This window comes from Oncorhynchus gorbuscha, linkage group LG12, assembly GCF_021184085.1.
Source record: "Oncorhynchus gorbuscha isolate QuinsamMale2020 ecotype Even-year linkage group LG12, OgorEven_v1.0, whole genome shotgun sequence".
Taxonomy (NCBI): Eukaryota; Metazoa; Chordata; class Actinopteri; order Salmoniformes; family Salmonidae; genus Oncorhynchus; species Oncorhynchus gorbuscha.
The window spans coordinates 10,104,397-10,125,412 of record NC_060184.1 but is presented as its reverse complement, the minus strand read 5'-3'; the positions used below and the strand labels follow the sequence as shown (position 1 = coordinate 10,125,412).

The following is a 21,016-nucleotide window of genomic DNA, read 5'->3' as shown; positions in this document are numbered from 1 at the left end:
TGCTATGAGGTCTGAAATAGACACCAAAGTCAACATACTGTACTAACAATTATCTAGGCTAAGTATTCCAAATGGATTCAATCGTTTTTTTTGTCTTCATCAATCTACACAAAAACATTTTTTTTTAATGCAACTTTGTTGAAGCACCATTGGCACCGATTACAGCCTTGAGTCTTCTTGGGTATGACGCTACAAGCTTGGTACACCTGCATTTAGGGAGTTTCTCCCATTCTCCTCTGCAGATCCTCTCAGGCTCTGTCAGGTTGGATGGGGAAAGTCACTGCACAGCTATTTTCAGGTCTCTCCAGAGATGTTCTATCGGGTTTAAGTCTGGACTCTGGCTGGGCCACTCAAGGACATTGAGAGACTTGTCCCGAAGCCGCTCCTGCGTTGTCTTGGCTGTGTGCTTAAAGTCGTTGTCCTGTTAGAAGGTGAAACTTCACCCCCATTTGAGGTCCTGAGCACTCTGGAGCAGGTTTTCAACAAGGATCTCTCTGCATTCAGGCCAAATAGTGCAATCTTGGTTTCATCAGACCAGAGAATCGTGTTTCTCATTGTCTTAGAGTCCTTTAGGTGCCTCTTGGCAAACTCCAAGTGGGCTGTCATGTGCCTTTTACTGAGGAGTGGTTTCCGTCTGGATACTCTACCATAAAGGCCTGGTTTGTTGAGTGTTGTCCTTCTGGAAGGTTTTCCCATCTCTACAGAGGAACTCTGGAGCTCTGTCAGAGTTCTCGGGTTCTTTGTCACCTCCCTGACCATGGCCCTTCTCCCCCGATTGCTCAGTTTGGCCGGGCAGCCAGCTTTAGGAAGAGTCTTTGTGGTCGCAAACGTCTTCCATTTAAAAATGATGGAGGCCTCCGTGTTCTTGGGGACCTTCAATGCTGCAGAAATGTTTTGGTACCCTTCCCCAGATCTGTGCCTCAACATAATCCTGTCTCGGAGCTCTACTGACAATTCCTTCAACATCATGGCTTGGTTTTTGCTCTGACATGCACTTTCAACTGTGGGACCTTATATAGACGGGTGTGTACCTTTCCAAAACATGTTCAATCAATTTAATTGACCACAGGTGGACTCCAGTCAAGTTGTGGAAACATATCAAGAGTGATCAATGGAAACAGGATGCACCTGAGCTCAATTTCGAGTCTCATAGCAAAGGGTCTGAATACTTATGTAAATGAGGTATTTATAAAAACCTGTTTTCAATTTGTTATTATGGAGTATTATGTGTAGATTGATGAATAAGGCTGTAACGTAACAACATTTGGAAAAAGGGGAAGGGGTCTGAATACTTTACGAATGCACTGTACTGCTCTGCTAACTAGCCAGCTAAAGTGTAGTCACTGGCTAGCTAAGACAGAGAAAGGGGACTTAAATGACATGGATTGGGCATAAAGATATCTGATCCCGTGCTGGTGAATGGTAGTTTAGTGTTGGCTAGAGATGAAGTGCAGGAGCTTCCTGCAGGAAGTTGTAGTGTTGCTGAGGTCTTTTCTGTTGCTATTTAGTATTTTGAATTTTTGGGAGTAAATTGAGGTGAATATATTCATAAAACTCACCTTATCCAAGAGAGAATTACATGGCTATCAAAACGTCACACCAGGGTAAGCCTACACAAAAAACAGACCTTATATGGAGTAGTTCTAATATCCCATACGCAAAAATGATTGGAACCATTACTGGGTTTTACGGCTAGGTTTTATGGGTATTATGATATGTACACTGTGCCGGACAATAGGCAATAAAGTTATCTTTTCAAGGCCAAGATGGCATCACTTTGAGTGGGTGTATTTGAACGTACTTCCCGATAAACCAGGAAGATAATGATCAATACTCATGGATTTTAATATATTTTTTTGTAAACTGACCCTTACCTATATGAAGTAACAGAAGGTGATTGGAAAACACGGTGATCACGACTCCATTGGCTGAACAGATGCTAATCACCTCAGATGCAAGCAGCGAGACAGAAGCATGCAGCCCACATATTTTGTATTTGTATTTATTATGGATCCCCATTAGCTGCTGCTTTGGCAGCAGCTATTCTTCCTGGGGTACAGCAAAATTAAGGCAGTTAAAGACCTTCCAGAACTCATGGTAAAAGACTCCTTATATTCACCACTGCCACCTATGACGAGTAAGAACCCTCCTGCCAGATACAGGGCAGTCGAAAATTATTCTACCAACCCTGACATTCTCAAAGCCATCTTTGAGAAACTGGCCATTAATGAAAAGACAACAGAGTCTACCTCCAAATCAATGGAGTCTCTCTCAGCCACTGTGCAGCAGCTCCTCAACCAGGTGTCAACCCACATCGCCACAGCAGCTGTAACATTAGGTTTGTTTTAGACTTGAGCTGATTCAGTTGACTCCGAGGCTATTATTTTATTCCTCGACTTTTGTAAAGCATTTGATACAATAGAACACAAATTCCTAATTCCTTCCCTGTACACTTTTGGTTTCGGGACTATCTTTGTCTCTGATATCAATATGTTTTATAACAATATTAATAGTTCTATTATGATTAATTGTAACACAACCAGAATATTTAATATCCACCGTGGTCTACGCCAGGGTTGTCCTATTTCAGCTTTCTTATTCCTTTTAGTTGTAGAATTACTATCTATTAGCATTTTAAACATCCCTGAATTAGAAGGTATTTCAATATTTGGAAAATAAATAAATAAAATATCTCAATTAGGGATACAAATCTGTTTCTAAAAGATAAGGATCGAGTTGCTATTGCACTAAATATTATCAAATCTCCTCTGCTTCTGGTATGGAACTTAATTAGAATAACTGTACAAAGCAGAGGGTCTGTCACGTTTTGTCCTCCCTGCTCTATCCCTATCTGTAGCTGATCAAACCAGCAAGGATGTCAACAACACTTTCCTAGACTTTATATGTAAAAATAAACAACGCAAACTTAAAAAGTCTGTAATATCAAAGCAAAGAGCGTGGATTGTGGACTTGAAGTGCTAGATTTCATTGATATCAACAATACCTTGAAAGTAAACTGGATAAAAAAATGTATGCTGACCTATGAATCTATATGGTACTTCATACCCTGTCATATTTTTATGAAATTGGGCAGTCTTCAATTTTTGTGGAAGTGCAACTATTCTCCAGCAAAATTACCTATCAAACTGTCAAAATGTAATGAACAAGCCATTTTAGCCTGGAAACTATGTCCACAACCTCTTTGTAGCGGCGTTCTTCGTTTGTTGAAAGAGAGTCGGACCGAAATGCAGCGTGGTGGTTACTCACGTCTTTAATGAATGAATCGCGGTACATGAAATAACTGATACAAATACAAAACAACAAAACGGAACGTGAAACCTAATACAGCCTATCTGGTGAAACTACACAGAGACAGGAACAATCACCCACGAAATACAAAGTGAAACCCAGGCTACCTAAATACGGTTCCCCATCAGAGACAACAAGAATCACCTGACTCTGATTGAGAACCGCCTCAGGCAGCCAAGCCTATACTAGACACACCCCTAATCAATCACAATCCCAATGCCTACAAAAAATCCAATACGACAATACAATAACCCCATGTCACACCCTGGCCTGAACAAATAATTAAAGAAAACACAAAATACTAAGACCAAGGCGTGACACTCTTCCCACACAAAGAACTTCTGTGGAACAACAAATATATTGTTGTTAAAAACAAGTCTATGTTCTTCCCTAATTGATTTGAAATAAATATGATATTTGTGCTTGAGATATTTAATAAAGAAGGAAATATACTCTCTTATAGGAAGTTCTTACAAACATATAACTTCCCAATACATTATAAAGAATCTAATTCCATATGCAAAGCAATACTTTCAGGTTTTACTAAATTAATAAAATCTCATTTGTGTTTTGGAGATCATGTCAAGGTAGATGCACAATGTATGTTGGAATGTTGCCCCCTGCTGGATAATAAATGTAATAATACATTAATTAGATCATTTTTGTCAAATCAAATGTTATTTGTCACATGCGCCAAATACAACAGGTGTAGAACATACAGTTAAAGGCTTACTTACCAACCCGTTAACCAACAACACATTTTTTTAAATAGCCCCCCAAAAATAAGTAACAAATGTCTCCAAGAACAAGATCTCTCCTAGAGGGAAATTCTTCAGGAATGAATATATTACTGAAATTGAATGGAAGAAAGCTTGGTTGCTCCTTCACACATTTTGAATATCAAATAAAGTCAAATAAATTAACTTTAAAATCTTGCACAAAATATCCCCTTGCAAGAACGTGTTGTCTAAATTCATGGATTTAGAGGACATATGGCTTTTCTGTGATAAAGAAGAGGAAACTATTATACACATTTTTTTTACGAGTGTGATTCTGTGAAGTTAGTTTAGAGCGAGTTAAGTATTTAAATTTTTTATTCCATCAATAAAACCCATGTTTTTACAATGAAAGATGTAGTATGTTATTGTTCAAATGAAAACAAAATGTCACGCCTTGGTCATTGTATCTTGTGTTTTTGTTATATGTTTGGGTAGGCCAGGGTGTGACATGAGTTTATATGTTGTATTTCGTATTGTGGTTTGTATTAAATGGGAGTGTGTATTAGTAGGGGTGTGTCTAGTTAGGCTTGGCTGCCTGAGGCATTCCTAATTGGAGTCAGCTGATTCTCGTCGTCTCGGATTGGGAACCGTATTTAGGTAGCCTGAGTGCGCGTTGTATTTCGTGGGTGATTGTACCTGTCTCTGTGTTAGTCACCAGATAGGCTGTAATTAGTTTCACTCGTTTGTTGTTTTCTTCTTCAGTTATTTCATGTACTGCATTTATCTTCATTAAAAGTCATGAGTAACCTACACGCTGCATTTCGGTCTGACTCTCTTCAAACAACAGACGAACTTCGTTACACAAAACTACTAAATTAATCTTTACTTTTTCATTCTCTCTGGTAAATTGGATATACACAAAAACACACGTTTGAAATATGTCCCCAAATGCAATATATTTTTCCTTGAAATCCAATATTTAATAAAATCTCTAGAATTAGTCAATAACACAAAAAAACACTGTATTCTTACAACTCTATCATAGGTTTGTACAACTGTAACCCCTGGACTTTATTCCATTTATTTGAGGTACTTTAACGTTTGAAAGTCAATTGTTGTGATTTTATTTTTTTACTTTATAATGTTATTTTTGTTTCTTCAGAGAAAATGTATGTGTAGTGATGCACTATGTTGTTTTTTTCTATTGTATTGTAAATTGAAATGGTATAATAATAAAAACAGCTAAATACAATTAAAATAAAGTCGTATTTTTTGTTTCTATTGTGATTTTCTGAAAATGTCTGGTAATTAGTTATTGCACTATTATTACAATGCACTGTTTCAATGGTATTCAACTTTTAACATGTTCGGATCAATCCGATATGAGTTTTGCACTAATAGTCCTGAATACAGACCACCAATGGGCAAGTCATAATTACACACACATTACGCACACATTACGCACACATTACGCACACATTACGCACACATTACGCACACATTACGCACACATTACGCACACATTACGCGCAGATCGTTTTTTTTCTGTATCAGTGAACACAAAGGCTAAAACTACCCCAAGATGACAAAAGTGTCAAAAGCTATGATGAAAATGTACAATTTAAAATGTCTACAAGTTAATTTTCAAAAACACAAACATAGAAACTATTGATAAATACTTACCCTTTTCTGTTGCATCCTCAGACCCTACATTCCAAAGAGCGCTGGCATAATAGCATGCACTGAGATTTACATTTTCACTTTGACAAGCGACAGAACCCGGCCTGCTGCTGTTACTGACAGGTCATGAACCAATCGTCTCTGTCCAACGGCTATTGGGACGGCTCCAATTGGAGCATTTGCCTGAAATCCAGTGACAGTGAACCGTGTGATAGGTATTGGATGGGGCAGACAGGCTACAGACAGAATAAACAGGCAGACGGTGAAAAGGGATTTAAGGGTAGCTAATACCTTAACCTTAATCCGTGCAGGGTTTCTCTATCTAATAGAATAAACCTGGAGACAGATTAACATATAGGGGAATGAATTTAACCTACAAGGTAGGCTTACTGAAATACTGTGACCACCTGCAACTGATGTTGTATAGAGTTTTATGTATCTGGGTTGCATTTTTGGGGTGGCAGGTAGCCTAGTGGTTAGAGCCATGGCCAGTAACCAAAAGGTTGCTAGATCGAATCCCTGAGCTGACAGGTTCTGCCCCTGAGCAAGGCAGTTAACCCACTGTTCCTAGGCCGTCATTGTAAATAAGAATGTGTCCTTAACTGACTTGCCTAGTTAAATAATCATTCATCCCAATTCTCATCCCCTATTCGACAAACACTTTCATCTCTTATGGTATGAGGGGCCGATTTGGACCGTTACCCCTAAAAACCCAGCATCTATTTGAGCTACATCACCTATCTATGTGTGCCCACACTATTCAGGTCAGCAGATCTGAACAAAACACACGCACACACGCTGAGTGCACTATATGAGGCTAATCTGACACCTGAGCCAGCTGTCATGTGGTTGGTTGATGAAGGAGGAAATAGACCTCCTGCTGGCCGACCCAGAGTCTTTGCAGAGCAGCAAGTGCACCTTAACACACTAGAGTAATGTCCTGTATAGTGCACCTTAACACACTAGAGTAATGTCCTGTATAGTGCACCTTAACACACTAGAGTAATGTCCTGTATAGTGCACCTTAACACACTAGAGTAATGTCCTGTATAGTGCACCTTAACATGTAATGTCCTGTATAGTGCACCTTAAACACACTAGTTCAACTTAACACACTAGTAATGTCCTGTATAGTGCACCTTAACACACTAGAGTAAATGTCCTGTATAGTGCACCTTAACACACTAGAGTAATGTCCTGTATAGTTGAAACACTAGAGTAACTTAACACACTAGAGTAATGTCCTGTATAGTGCACCTTAACACACTAGAGTAATGTCCTGTATAGTTCACCTTAACACACTAGAGTAATGTCCTGTATAGTGCACCTTAACACACTAGAGTAATGTCCTGTATAGTTCACCTTGACACACTAGACTAGAGTAATGTCCTGTATAGTTCACCTTGAACACACTAGAGTAATGTCCTGTATATAGTGCACCTGTATAGTTCAACACACTAGAGTAATGTCCTGTATAGTTCACCTTAACACACTAGAGTAATGTCCTGTATAGTTCACCTTGACACACTAGACTAGAGTAATGTCCTGTATAGTTCACCTTGACACACTAGACTAGAGTAATGTCCTGTATAGTGACACACTAGACTAGAGTAATGTCCTTGTTCACCACACTAGACTAGAGTAATGTCCTGTATAGTTCACCTTGACACACTAGACTAGAGTAATGTCCTGTATAGTTCACCTTAACACACTAGAGTAATGTCCTGTATAGTTCACCTTGACACACTAGAGTAATGTCCTGTATAGTTCACCTTAACACACTAGAGTAATGTCCTGTATAGTTCACCTTGACACACTAGACTAGAGTAATGTCCTGTATAGTTCACCTTGACACACTAGACTAGAGTAATGTCCTGTATAGTTCACCTTGACACACTAGACTAGAGTAATGTCCTGTATAGTTCACCTTGACACACTAGACTAGAGTAATGTCCTGTATAGTTCACCTTGACACACTAGACTAGAGTAATGTCCTGTATAGTGCACCTTAACACACTAGAGTAATGTCCTGTATAGTTCACCTTGAAACACTAGAGTAATGTCCTGTATAGTGCACCTTAACACACTAGAGTAATGTCCTGTATAGTTCACCTTAACACACTAGAGTAATGTCCTGTATAGTTCACCTTAACACACTAGAGTAATGTCCTGTATAGTGCACCTTAACACACTAGAGTAATGTCCTGTATAGTTCACCTTAACACACTAGAGTAATGTCCTGTATAGTTCACCTTGACACACTAGACTAGAGTAATGTCCTGTATAGTTCACCTTGACACACTAGACTAGAGTAATGTCCTGTATAGTTCACCTTGACACACTAGACTAGAGTAATGTCCTGTATAGTTCACCTTGACACACTAGACTAGAGTAATGTCCTGTATAGTTCACCTTGACACACTAGACTAGAGTAATGTCCTGTATAGTGCACCTTAACACACTAGAGTAATGTCCTGTATAGTTCACCTTGAAACACTAGAGTAATGTCCTGTATAGTGCACCTTAACACACTAGAGTAATGTCCTGTATAGTTCACCTTAACACACTAGAGTAATGTCCTGTATAGTTCACCTTAACACACTAGAGTAATGTCCTGTATAGTGCACCTTAACACACTAGAGTAATGTCCTGTATAGTTCACCTTAACACACTAGAGTAATGTCCTGTATAGTTCACCTTAACACACACTAGACTAGAGTAATGTCCTGTATAGTTCACCTTGACACACTAGACTAGAGTAATGTCCTGTATAGTTCACCTTGACACACTAGACTAGAGTAATGTCCTGTATAGTTCACCTTGACACACTAGACTAGAGTAATGTCCTGTATAGTTCACCTTGACACACTAGACTAGAGTAATGTCCTGTATAGTTCACCTTGACACACTAGACTAGAGTAATGTCCTGTATAGTTAACACACACCTTGACACACACTAGAGTAATGTCCTGTATAGTAACACACTAGAGTAATGTCCTTAACACACTAGAGTAATGTCCTGTATAGTTCACCTTAACACACTAGAGTAATGTCCTGTATAGTGCACCTTAACACACTAGAGTAATGTCCTGTATAGTTCACCTTAACACACTAGAGTAATGTCCTGTATAGTTCACCTTGACACACTAGACTAGAGTAATGTCCTGTATAGTTCACCTTAACACACTAGAGTAATGTCCTGTATAGTTCACCTTAACACACTAGAGTAATGTCCTGTATAGTGCACCTTAACACACTAGAGTAATGTCCTGTATAGTTCACCTTAACACACTAGAGTAATGTCCTGTATAGTTCACCTTGACACACTAGACTAGAGTAATGTCCTGTATAGTTCACCTTGACACACTAGACTAGAGTAATGTCCTGTATAGTTCACCTTGACACACTAGACTAGAGTAATGTCCTGTATAGTTGACACACTAGACTAGAGTAATGTCCACCTTGACACACTAGACTAGAGTAATGTCCTGTATAGTTCACCTTAACACACTAGACTAGAGTAATGTCCTGTATAGTTCACCTTGACACACTAGACTAGAGTAATGTCCTGTATAGTTCACCTTGACACACTAGACTAGAGTAATGTCCTGTATAGTTCACCTTAACATTCTGTGTTGTCGCACACCATGATTAGTGCTATCGGGATCCTTGTGATGTCCCTACCCTGAACCTTAACCCTTACCCTAACCTTAACCCTAATCCCTACCCTAAACTTAACCCTGAACCCTAACCCCTAGCCTGAACCTTAACCCCTACCCTAACCCCTACCCTGAACCTTAACCCCTACCCTGAACCTTAACCCTAAACCCTACCCTGAACCTTAACCATTTTAAATGTCAACTTCAATGGGGTAATGTCAGAGTGCCAATTTAGCATTTCTAACCATTTGCCGTAGCATTTATGATTTTCATATATGCATTATGTTACTAGCCTCAAACTGAATCTGAAAGTGGCCTTTAGTGATAACGAGAAACGGACACAAAAGTTATCGTCCTGACAGTTCTGACACTTTCTTTATTCTCTATATACCTTTTCTCATTTCAAATATTTCCCTATTAATTCATTTCAATCGATTGATAACTAATTACAACAAAACATTTAATACACAACACAAGTGCACTTTACCTATAGTATATCTCCTCATTCCCCAAACATAAACACTTTTAGATCAAGATAAACAACTGTCATGTCTGAATATTGCTACACATGTAGAAAACGGATAAACATTACATTCAGCTTCAAAACAGTGTAGGCAACATGAACTAGTCTCTCTTGCACTAAAGTCCGTTTACAATGACAGGAAATCAGCGTCAGAAAAACGCAAAGTCTCTATGTGACCATTTTTTACCACAATGACTTCCAGTCATTGATTATCATGTCTTGTCCCTGTGCGCCACTGGTCTTATTTTTACTCACAATGACTTCCAGCGTGCGCGCCACCATTTTACCACAATGACTTCCAGGAAATCATGTACATTTATTTACTCAGAAAAACCCAAAGTCTCTATGTGACTTGTGAAAAATATATGTATTTAATTTGACATTTTTTACCACAGCTAGCATAAAGCAAACAGTCATTCTCAATCACGTTCTTCACTCACTCAGTTTTAAACAAAAAATAACACCTCAAACCTTTTCCCAAACGTTATGATGTTCTTTCAATATTAGAAAGTTTAAACATGCTGTTACATACATACAACATTAGTGATAAAGATAAATTTACACAGTTCTGTCACTACATTCTGAGGAATGGTGTGCGCGCTTGGCCAGTACTTGTTGCTTCCCCCACTACTATAGTGCAACAGCGCCATTTACTGGAAATATGGACTAACTACTGCTAAAGCATGAAGTAAATAAGAGTTAGATTGATAAACTAATAAACGTTGATTTAATAAAAAATAAAAAATAATAAAGTGCTATCTATTTGTTGTGACTTTGTTTTTCAACCCATTAAAATGACAACGAATGGTCCACTAAGTGGACTCCACTAGATGTCAGCAGTGACTTCAACAACAAAACACGTATGTGTGTGCTGTCACGGCATAATCTGGAGACGGACACTTTTCTTACAGTTCTTCAAAGTGTGATAAGGCAGTGCAAGCATGTGGTCGTGCACGTGTTGGCAAAGAGAGAGTTCAAAGTTGGAGTTGACTAGCCAAATGGAATCCTTCGGCTAATGGAGCCGCTACATAGTTTCTAAATAAATAAATCTCATTTAGGACTACTTTATGTTAGGCTACTTCAGGGATCAGCATCTTTGATGAGGGACATGGCCACACACACACACACACACACATACAAAACAGAACTCAGCATACCGACAGCTAATTACTTGCAATTATGCACATTTTGCTATATGGTGGAGGCAAATGTTTTGCCGTTTTTAATATGACAACTGATCATCAATGGGCCCCACCCCAGTTAGTAATCTGATCGTGTTTACCACACATTTAGATTGCTGGCTGCTAGACTCATTTACCAATCTAAAAACATTTTGCTGACATGGGCTAATTTAGTGACGGCTGATGCACAACCACAGTTCGGAATTGCAGCTGATGTATTATATTAGTCTAACTCTCAACAGCATGTTGAGCCACGACTGAGTTAAAATATATATATGTATTTTTAAAGAAATGTTTGTCAAATTGGCCAGCCAGTTGCCCATCCCTGATGACTTAATCCTATAAATTGAATTCATGGTTGATAGTATTGTAACTACAACACCTGGACATGAGGAAAACGGCTAAGCAGGCAGCATTTGTCAACCAGATAGGGCTAATTAATTTCCTACAATGTAGCCTGGGGTCCAGTGTTTGGGTAGGTAGGCTATTCCAAGGCTGTGTACGTACATTGCTTTACGTTTCTTTAAAAAGAAAATGTAGCGATGTACCCAAACAAAAGAGAATCATATTTTTTGAAGAGAGGACAGTCATCCTTACATACAAGAGTAATCCATTTTCAATTGAGAAGAATACGATTGTTATCATTGTTTTCAAGAAATCAATGTAGTAAAATTGTATACACTTTTATATTGTAGATGTCTTGTACCATCTCAACAGAGAGTGACAGAGCGGGAAAGAGAGAGGTGCCCCTACAATCTAACTTTGTATTCAACACAATTATTGTTATTCAATTCTCCGTTCTGACCCATTATTATTATTATTATTAACATAAAACTAATGACTCCTGCTTTTTAAACACGCCTGGCAGAGTGATAGTGACAGACTTTGTCATTTCATTCTGAATCATTAAATAGCAGTAGGCTCGTCCGCTTGCCGAGGCGTGCTCGTCTCGTCTCCTCTCCTCTCGCACCCACCATAGCTCACTCAGCGTACTGCTGACATTGGCAGCCGCAGGGAGCACACAGTCCGGGGTGGGTAGGCATTGAGTGACAATCCGCGGTGAGGTGTGCAGTGGACGCGAGAGGGGAGGGGCTTGCCCGGTCTGCCCTATATGGTTGTGGAATTAGCTCCATGCTAATATCGGCAGGAGAGCTACAGCATCGCGTTTCTGTCTAGCCTACTGCATCTCCAGTCAGTGGTGGCTTTCATAGTCTAAACAGGCTCCTTCACAGCCATGGCTGAGGGCGGAGAAGGAGAGGATGACATCCAGTTCCTGCGAACTGTAAGTAGCTACATTATTTGCTTACTTTTTATGTATAACCAAAGCGTTTTTTTTGGGGGGGGGGGGATCCGGGTGTCTTGAAAGGACATGTTCTTGGATATGGCTTTAAATGGCAACAACTGGTGTCACTGCTGGATAGAGAGTCTTTCATTTGCTTGAATACCTGGACTAATGCAAAATCAGAATATGAAAACTGCTCTGACTTCAAATAAAATAGGTGCAGTTTTATTTTGGGTGTTTTATATAATTCATGAGATTCTGCCCTTGTTGGGAAGTTGACCTAGGTGTTTGGTGCACGCTATGGGCTACTGTGCAGTGAGCGAGCGGCATATTGGCTCTCAGAGAGCACCTGTCGCCAGAGCTCGAGGCACATTGGAATTTAAATGAAAGTCCCAGCTGCAGGTGCAATGGCACATTTAAATTAGGCCTACATAATTGTAATTTTAAAAAAAGCAGAATAAAAGTAGTGTTTTTGCATAATCATTCTAATATAATTGAGTTTGGAGTATGGTTGTCTTGTCACATCTGTTTTCCTCTATAATGACAATGATGTATCGACTAAACTTAAAGAACATAATGTTTCTTTGATTTTCCTCTGGCTTTCTGTCTGTGTGTGGGTTGTAGTTGCTTGTGAAAAGGCTACTGTTGATTTAATCATCAAAATAAAAGCTACAACTATTTTAACCTTTGTGCTTTGCTTTGACTCAGGGAGAGGTGTTTTAATAAGTTCTGTTCACAAGTAAGATAACCCCAAGCATGGCTCTGCTATTTTAGAGCTATTTTAGTGGTTCGATGAAGATTACTTACACTATGCTACATAGGGTTCATGTGGGGCTACAAGGCATTTATGTTTGTAAAGGATACGATGTACAGTATGTATGTTGGCCTGGTGTGAATAACCATCCATCACAGTCGGTTCGTCATTGACGTATAGGCTAGTCCTGACATATGTCTTGGAGTGTGATACCTTAGATATGCTGTGCTGATAAACTGTCCAGCGTCATACAATGGAGGATAACACACTTCCAGAGAGTTAGAAAGATCCAACAGGCTGGTGTGTGTGTCACCAGATCAAACTTTGATGGTTGATGGTTGATCCTTTACCAGAGGAGAAGACAGATGTGTAGTTGATCCTTTACCAGAGAAGAGAAGACAGATGTGTAGTTGATCCTTTACCAGAGAAGAGAAGACAGATGTGTAGTTGATCCTTTACCAGAGAAGAGAAGACAGATGTGTAGTTGATCCCTAACCAGAGAAGAGAAGACAGATGTGTAGTTGATCCCTAACCAGAGAAGAGAAGAGAAAAGTGTAGTTGATCCTTTACCAGAGTAGAGAAGACAGATGTGTAGTTGATCCTTTACCAGAGAAGAGAAGACAGATGTGTAGTTGATCCTTTACCAGAGAAGAGAAGACAGATGTGTAGTTGATCCTTTACTAGAGAAGAGAAGACAGATGTGTAGTTGATCCTTTACCAGAGAAGAGAAGACAGATGTGTAGTTGATCCTTTACCAGAGAGGAGAAGACAGATGTGTAGTTGATCCTTAACCAGAGAAGAGAAGACAGATGTGTAGTTGATCCATAACCAGAGGAGAAGACAGATGTGTAGTTGATCCTTTACCAGAGGAGAAGACAGATGTGTAGTTGATCCTTAACCAGAGGAGAAGACAGATGTGTAGTTGATCCTTTACCAGAGAAGAGAAGACAGATGTGTAGTTGATCCATAACCAGAGGAGAAGACAGATGTGTAGTTGATCCTTAACCAGAGGAGAAGACAGATGTGTAGTTGATCCATCCATACAGTATGTTACGATAGAGAGAAGACCTAGAGGTGGCTGTTTGACAGGTCACAGGTCGGTCACCAGTATTTAACGGCCTACAATGTTTAACAGGCCTGTGATATGCTGATCCTGATGGCTCTCAGATTCCCCTGACACTCACACCACTCAATGGCATCCTGATTATCTAGCGAAAACAGACATATTCCAGGGGGTTTCACAGGCCCCAAGCACACACAACGTCAATAGTCTAATCAGGCTGTCATGAGAGATTATCGGTAGTCAGTCGATACAAAAACACGATCCTTAGCATTAATTAAAGCACTGATTGTAAATGTGTTAGGATCTGATTTATATGTAATTCATTGACCTTCATAATTAGATAACTAAGTATAACTTAATTTCTGCACGTCGGAAGAGATGTTATAGATGATTCAACCGCTGTTCCACAAAAGTCATTTTTTTTCAGTCTGTGCACAGAAGTATCTGTTTATTTAATTTTTGAAGGGTCTGAGTTAGAATACCTCATGATAAGCTGCAGACCATACTATTTACCAAGAGAGTTTTCATCTATATTTTTTGTAGCTGTCTTATTACCAACACAAACGGATGCTGGCACTAGGACCGCACTCAACAAGCTGTATAGGGCCATATGCAATCAAGAAAATGCACATTCAGAGATTGCGTTTCTTGTAGTCAGTGATTTTAATGCAGGGAAAATTAAATCAGTTTTCTGTCATTTTTACCAGCATGTCACCTATGCAACTAGAGGTGAAAAAACTCTAGATCACCTTTACTCCACACACAGACAAGCATATAAAGCTCTCCCTCTACCTCCTTTTTTTGCAAATCAGAATATAACTCTATCCTCCGGCTTCCTGCTTACAGCAAAATGTCAAACAGGAAATACCAGTGACACACTCAATACAGAAGTGGTCCGATAAAGTGGATGCTAAGCAACAGGACTGTTTCGCGAGTACAGACTGAAATATGTTCCGGGATTGATCCGATAACATTGAGGAGATTACCACATCAGTCACCGGCTTCATTAATAAGTGCTTAGATGACTCATCATTGCAAACTATCATAGATTACAAAGGAAAACCCAGCCATAAGCTGCCCAGCAAACATAAGTCTACCAGACGAGCTAAAGGCCTTCAATTCTTGCTTCTATGCAAACAACACTGAACCATGCATGAGAACACCAGCTGTTCCCGGACGACTGTGATCTTGCTCTCCGTAGCTGATGTGAGTAAGACCTTTAAATAGGTTCATATTCACAAGGCCGCGGGGCCAGAAGGATTACCAGGACATATACTCAGAGCATGCGCTGACCAGCTGGCAAGTGTCTCCACTGACATTTATAACATATCCCTGACCCGCTCTGTAATACCAACTTGTTTCAAGCAGACCACCATAGTCCCTGTGCCCAAGAACACCAAGGTAAAGAATGCTGTTCATTGACTAAGGCTCAGCATTCAACACCATAGTCCCCTCCAAGATTATTACCAAGCTCAGCACCCTGGAACAGAACAACTACCTCTGCAACTGAATACTGACTTCCTGACGAGGCACCCCCAGGTAGTGAGCTTCAACACCGGGGCCCCTCAGGGGTGTGTGCTTAGTCCACTCCTCTACTCCCTGTTCAGCTATGACTGTATGACCGCGCATAACTTCAACACCATCATTAAGTTTGCTTACGACACAACGTTGGTAAGACTGATCACAGACGGCGATGAGGCAGCCTATAGGGAGGAGTTTAGAGACCTGGCAATGTGGTGCCAGGACAACAACCTTTCCCCTCAACGTCAGCAAGACAAAGGAGATGATCGTGGCCTACAGGAAACAGAGCGGCGCTCACGCCCCAATTCACATCAATGTGGCTGCAGTGGAGCGGGTCGAGAGCTTTCAAGTCCCTCCCTGTTCACATCCCTGAGGAATTAACATGGTCCACACACACCCACCCAGTTGTGAAGAGGGCAAGACAGCGCCTCTTCCCCCTCAGGAGGCAGAATTTATTTTGGGCACGGGTCCTCAGATCTGCATAAAGTTCTACAGCTGCACCATTGAGAGCATCTTGACTCACCGACATCACCGCTTGGTATTGCAACTGCAAGGCACCCAAATGCAATGCGCTACAGAGGGTGGTGAGTACGGCCCAGTACTTCACTGGGGCCAAGCTTCCTGCCATCCAGGACCTGTATACCAGGTGGTGTCAGAAGAAGGCCCACACACTCACAGATTTATATGTTTTATTTTATCCTTACACAGACACCTTAACACACACACTACATACGTGCCCACATGCATACTGACGCCAAGCACACACGCTCACACACACACACACAGACACACACACACAATACTTGCCCACATGCATACTGACACCACACACGCACACACACACATACACTCTGACAGCACGTTGCACATTTTTTAACTTGAGAAATACTGCACCAAACACCATAGTTAGATGTAAAATTGCACAACTAAAATCAATCCTCTGCAAAAACGTCAAAATGAATGACACATTTCTTGAATTAGAATCATTCCGTGGATTTTGATGAATTGAAATAGTCTTCCGTGTGTACGGTGTATCGTGAGGGACAAACATTAACCAAACACGGCATCGGACTGGAAACATACCTCCAAGACTGAAATCTAATTTTCTAATGAGCAACAGAAAAACAAAATGTGCCAATCGGCGTGTTTAAGTTGGCCTGAACAGAGACTTTTCTGCAGTAGTGGCAGTGTTTGAGTTGATGTATAGGCTAGCCTAGGCCTTATTATTGATCTGATAGAGAATTTAGGTCGATGGCTACAGATGTAGGATCTTAATTTATGCCAGTTTGCTACAGTAGGAAAATATTCCTGCAGCAACAGGAAATGTGAATTATTATTTTGATTATATTTAATGGAGATTTTTGTAGGGTTTGATCAACAAAAATTGTTAGGGCAAATCAAATCTTACCTTTTTTTAATGGAAATGACAAACTTTAGGAGCCTTTTTAACCTTGAATGCACTACAAGTTTGCATTTCCTGCTGTGCATAAAATTCTCAGCAAAAAAATAATGATCAAATTAGAAAGCAACACGATGAAAGAATTTGAAGCAGTTGTATGAAATTGGACTTGTTTTTCCATAATCTCAGTTCCAAAGTGTGATTGCGAAGTCAGAAGTTCGAAGGCTTGGATCTATATTTTGTAGTCCAGTGTTATTGAAGAGCCCTTGGAGTTTTCAAAACTTTGTGGCTGTGATGTCATACTTGTCATTAACTCAAGAGGTGATGTGTAGAACTGTGTAGGTAGTCAACCCTTTTAAATCCAGAGAGGACGCTTCCCCAGAGCCTAGCCTTGTCCCATGCCCCCATGCAGTAGCAGTAGCAGTAGCAGTAGCAGTAGCAGCAGCAGTAGCAGTAGCAGTAGCAGTAGCAGCAGCAGTAGCAGCAGCAGTAGTAGCAGCAGTAGCAGTAGCAGTAGCAGTAGCAGCAGTAGCAGTAGCAGCAGCAGTAGCAGTAGCAGTAATAGCAGCAGTAGCAGCAGCAGCAGTAGCAGCAGCAGTAGCAGCAGCAGCAGCAGCAGCAGTAGCAGCAGTAGCAGTAGCAGCAGCAGTAATAGCAGCAGTAGCAGTAGCAGTAGCAGTAGCAGCAGTAATAGCAGCAGTAGCAGTAGCAGCAGTAGCAGCAGTAGCAGTAGCAGCAGCAGTAATAGCAGCAGTAGCAGTAGCAGTAGCAGTAGCAGTAGCAGCAGCAGTAATAGCAGCAGTAGCAGTAGCAGCAGCAGTAGTAGCAGCAGCAGTAGCAGTAGCAGCAGCAGTAGCAGTAGCAGCAGCAGTAGTAGCAGTAGCAGCAGCAGTAATAGCAGCAGTAGCAGTAGCAGTAGCAGCAGCAGTAGCAGCAGTAGCAGCAGCAGTAGCAGTAGCAGTAGCAGTAGCAGTAGCAGTAGCAGTAGCAGTAGCAGCAGCAGAGTGCTTATTTGGAGTTGATGTTGTTCTGGAAGCCTTCTGCATTCCAAAGGAGAACTTAAATTTAGCCTCTTTAAAAGCTGATGCTTCCTCAGCCCATGCATACACGCTGTACATGCGTTCCCTGCTTGCTGGCTCCTGCCCACACCACAACACACTACACCATGGGTCATTGCGTCAGCTGGGCAGCTAGCACAAGACCAGCGGCATTTTAGCACCATTTTTATAGGGATGAGCTAGTATTTCAACAGCTTGCTACCGCAAAGTTTGAGGCGGTATAAAGATATAGTCAAGCTGGGGACAGAATAAGAAGAGGATATGTGTAGGAGCAAGACGAGGAATTCTGTTGTTTGATTCCATTGATATATGTAGGTGATTCACTTTTTAGGCTGTATTGAGCGTATGCAAAACACATGTGCAAATATCCCCTGGGTTTTTCACCAAATGCACAGTTCTGCTAAATGTTGCCCAGTGTTTCGAATCAAATCAAAAAAAATTTGGTCACATACACATGGTTAGCAGATGTTATTGCGAGTGTAGCTAAATGCTTGTTTAAATGTTGTCCATTGTTTGAAGCGGTTATTGGCACTGTTGCTGTTCAAATTCATTACAAAGTTGAATACTTTTATACCTCAGACAACTTCGTCCACAAAACCTGATTGTATGGCTTTGGGAAATCTATAGTGCTAAAGCGCTGGTGAGAGAACATTAAAACATATTTGGGGTAGTAGAGGTGGGTGGTTAGCAGTGGCACCTAATCCCAGAGGTGGGTGGTTAGCAGTGGCACCTAATCCCAGAGGTGGGTGGTTAGCAGTGGCACCTAATCCCAGAGGTGGGTGGTTAGCAGTGGCACCTAATCCCAGAGGTGGGTGGTTAGCAGTGGCACCTATCCCAGATTTGGGTGGTTAGCACCTAATCCCTGAGGTGGGTGGTTAGCAGTGGCACCTAATCCCAGAGGTGGGTGGTTAGCAGTGGCACCTAATCCCAGAGGTGGGTGGTTAGCAGTGGCACCTATCCCAGATTTGGGTGGTTAGCACCTAATCCCTGAGGTGGGTGGTTAACAGTGGCACCTAATCCCAGAGGTGAGTGGTTAACAGTGGCACCTAATCCCAGAGGTGAGTGGTTAACAGTGGCACCTAATCCCAGAGGTGGGTGGTTAGCAGTGGCACCTAATCCCAGATTTGGGTGGTTAGCACCTAATCCCTGAGGTGGGTGGTTAACAGTGGCACCTAATCCTAGAGGTGAGTGGTTAACAGTGGCACCTAATCCCAGAGGTGGGTGGTTGGTAGTGGCACCTAATCCCAGAGGTGGGTGGTTAGCAGTGGCACCTAATCCCAGAGGTGGGTGGTTAGCAGTGTCACCTAATCCCAGAGGTGGGTGGTTAGCAGTGGCACCTAATCCCAGAGGTGGGTGGTTAGCAGTGGCACCTAATCCCAGAGGTGGGTGGTTAGCAGTGGAACCTAATCCCAGAGGTGGGTGGTTAGCAGTGGCACCTAATCCCAGGGGTGGGTGGTTAGCAGTGGCACCTAATCCCAGAGGTGGGAGGTTAGCCATGGCACCTAATCCCAGAGGTGGGTGGTTAGCAGTGGCACCTATCCCTGAGGTGGGTGGTTAACAGTGGCACCTAATCCCAGAGGTGAGTGGTTAACAGTGGCACCTAATCCCAGAGGTGGGTGGTTAGCAGTGGCACCTAATCCCAGAGGTGGGAGGTTAGCCATGGCACCTAATCCCAGAGGTGGGTGGTTAGCAGTGGCACCTAATCCCAGAGGTGGGTGGTTAGCACCTAATCTCAGAGGTGGGAGGTTAGCAGTGGCACCTATCCCAGATGTGTGTGGTTAGCAGTGGCACCTAATCTCAGACGTGGGTAGTTAGCAGTTCCACCTGTCCCAGAGGTGGTTGGTTTGCAGTCCCACCTGTCCCAAATAAAATACTATTGTTAAACTCTCCAGAGCTCCTTCATCCTCTGTTGTCTCTGGAAAGGAAATGAGAGGATTTAAACTGCTGGTCTGGAGCCAGATGGGTCTGGACCAGTTTGGTCTGGGCCAGGTGCATGCATGCCTCTGCGGTGCTGATGGTCCATGCTCAGGGTTGGGAAGAATTATAAGTGGTTCCTTAGGGCCAGTTTCCTGGACCCAGATTAAAGCGCATGCTTCCATGATTTGTGTCACGCCTGCTCCCGCTCTCCCTCGGGCGCCAGACTCCCCGGCATTACGCACTCCTGCCACCATTATTACGCACACCTGCTCCCCTTGATTCATTGCACTCACCTGGACTCAATTACCTGTGTTTATTTCCTCCCCTATATCTGTCTATTCCCTCTCTCTGCCCCGCTTCCAGATTCATTTTTGTTTGTCATTTTTGTTACCTGGTTCTGACACTGTTCCTGTCCTGTTCGACGTCTGTTCCACTTTAAATGTTCAACTCCCCGTACCTGCTTTTCTCCAGCGTCAGTCCTTTGTGCTGTAACCAACCTTTGTATCTACACTGTTCATCAAGTAAATGTGTTTGTGTAAACTTTTCTGTTGAAATGGTTAAACATTGTTATTGTGCATACACTTGTATGGTTACAATCATTGGTTTTTGTTTCAGCAGCACTCTCTTATTGTGGAATTTTCCCAAGCCCAGTTGAGAATATCAATTGAAAGTTATTTTTAGTCATCTGGTTCTTAAAGTTTGGGATAAACCATTGTTGTGTGTATGGGGCCAGGTGTACCTGTGTTGTTGTAGACAGGTGTTGACCCATGCCCAGGTGTACCTGTGTTATTGTAGACAGGTGTTGACCCATGCCCAGGTGTACCTGTGTTATTGTAGACAGGTGTTGATCCATGCCCAGGTGTACCTGTGTTATTGCAGACAGGTGTTGATCCATGCCCAGGTGTACCACATAGGTGGTCCTGTGTAGCTCAGTTGGTAGAGCATGCCGCT

General features: G+C 41.6%; 1 protein-coding gene across 1 annotated transcript in view; it reads left to right on the top strand.

Moving 5' to 3' along the window:
* The first annotated feature begins 12,232 nt into the window (after positions 1-12,232).
* ryr3 (ryanodine receptor 3) overlaps positions 12,233-21,016 on the top strand; it is a 248,048-nt gene continuing 239,264 nt past the window's right edge. The window contains 1 exon segment of the mRNA XM_046293110.1: positions 12,233-12,353. Within this exon segment, the coding sequence (XP_046149066.1) occupies positions 12,306-12,353 (48 nt within the window). The 5' untranslated portion in view covers positions 12,233-12,305.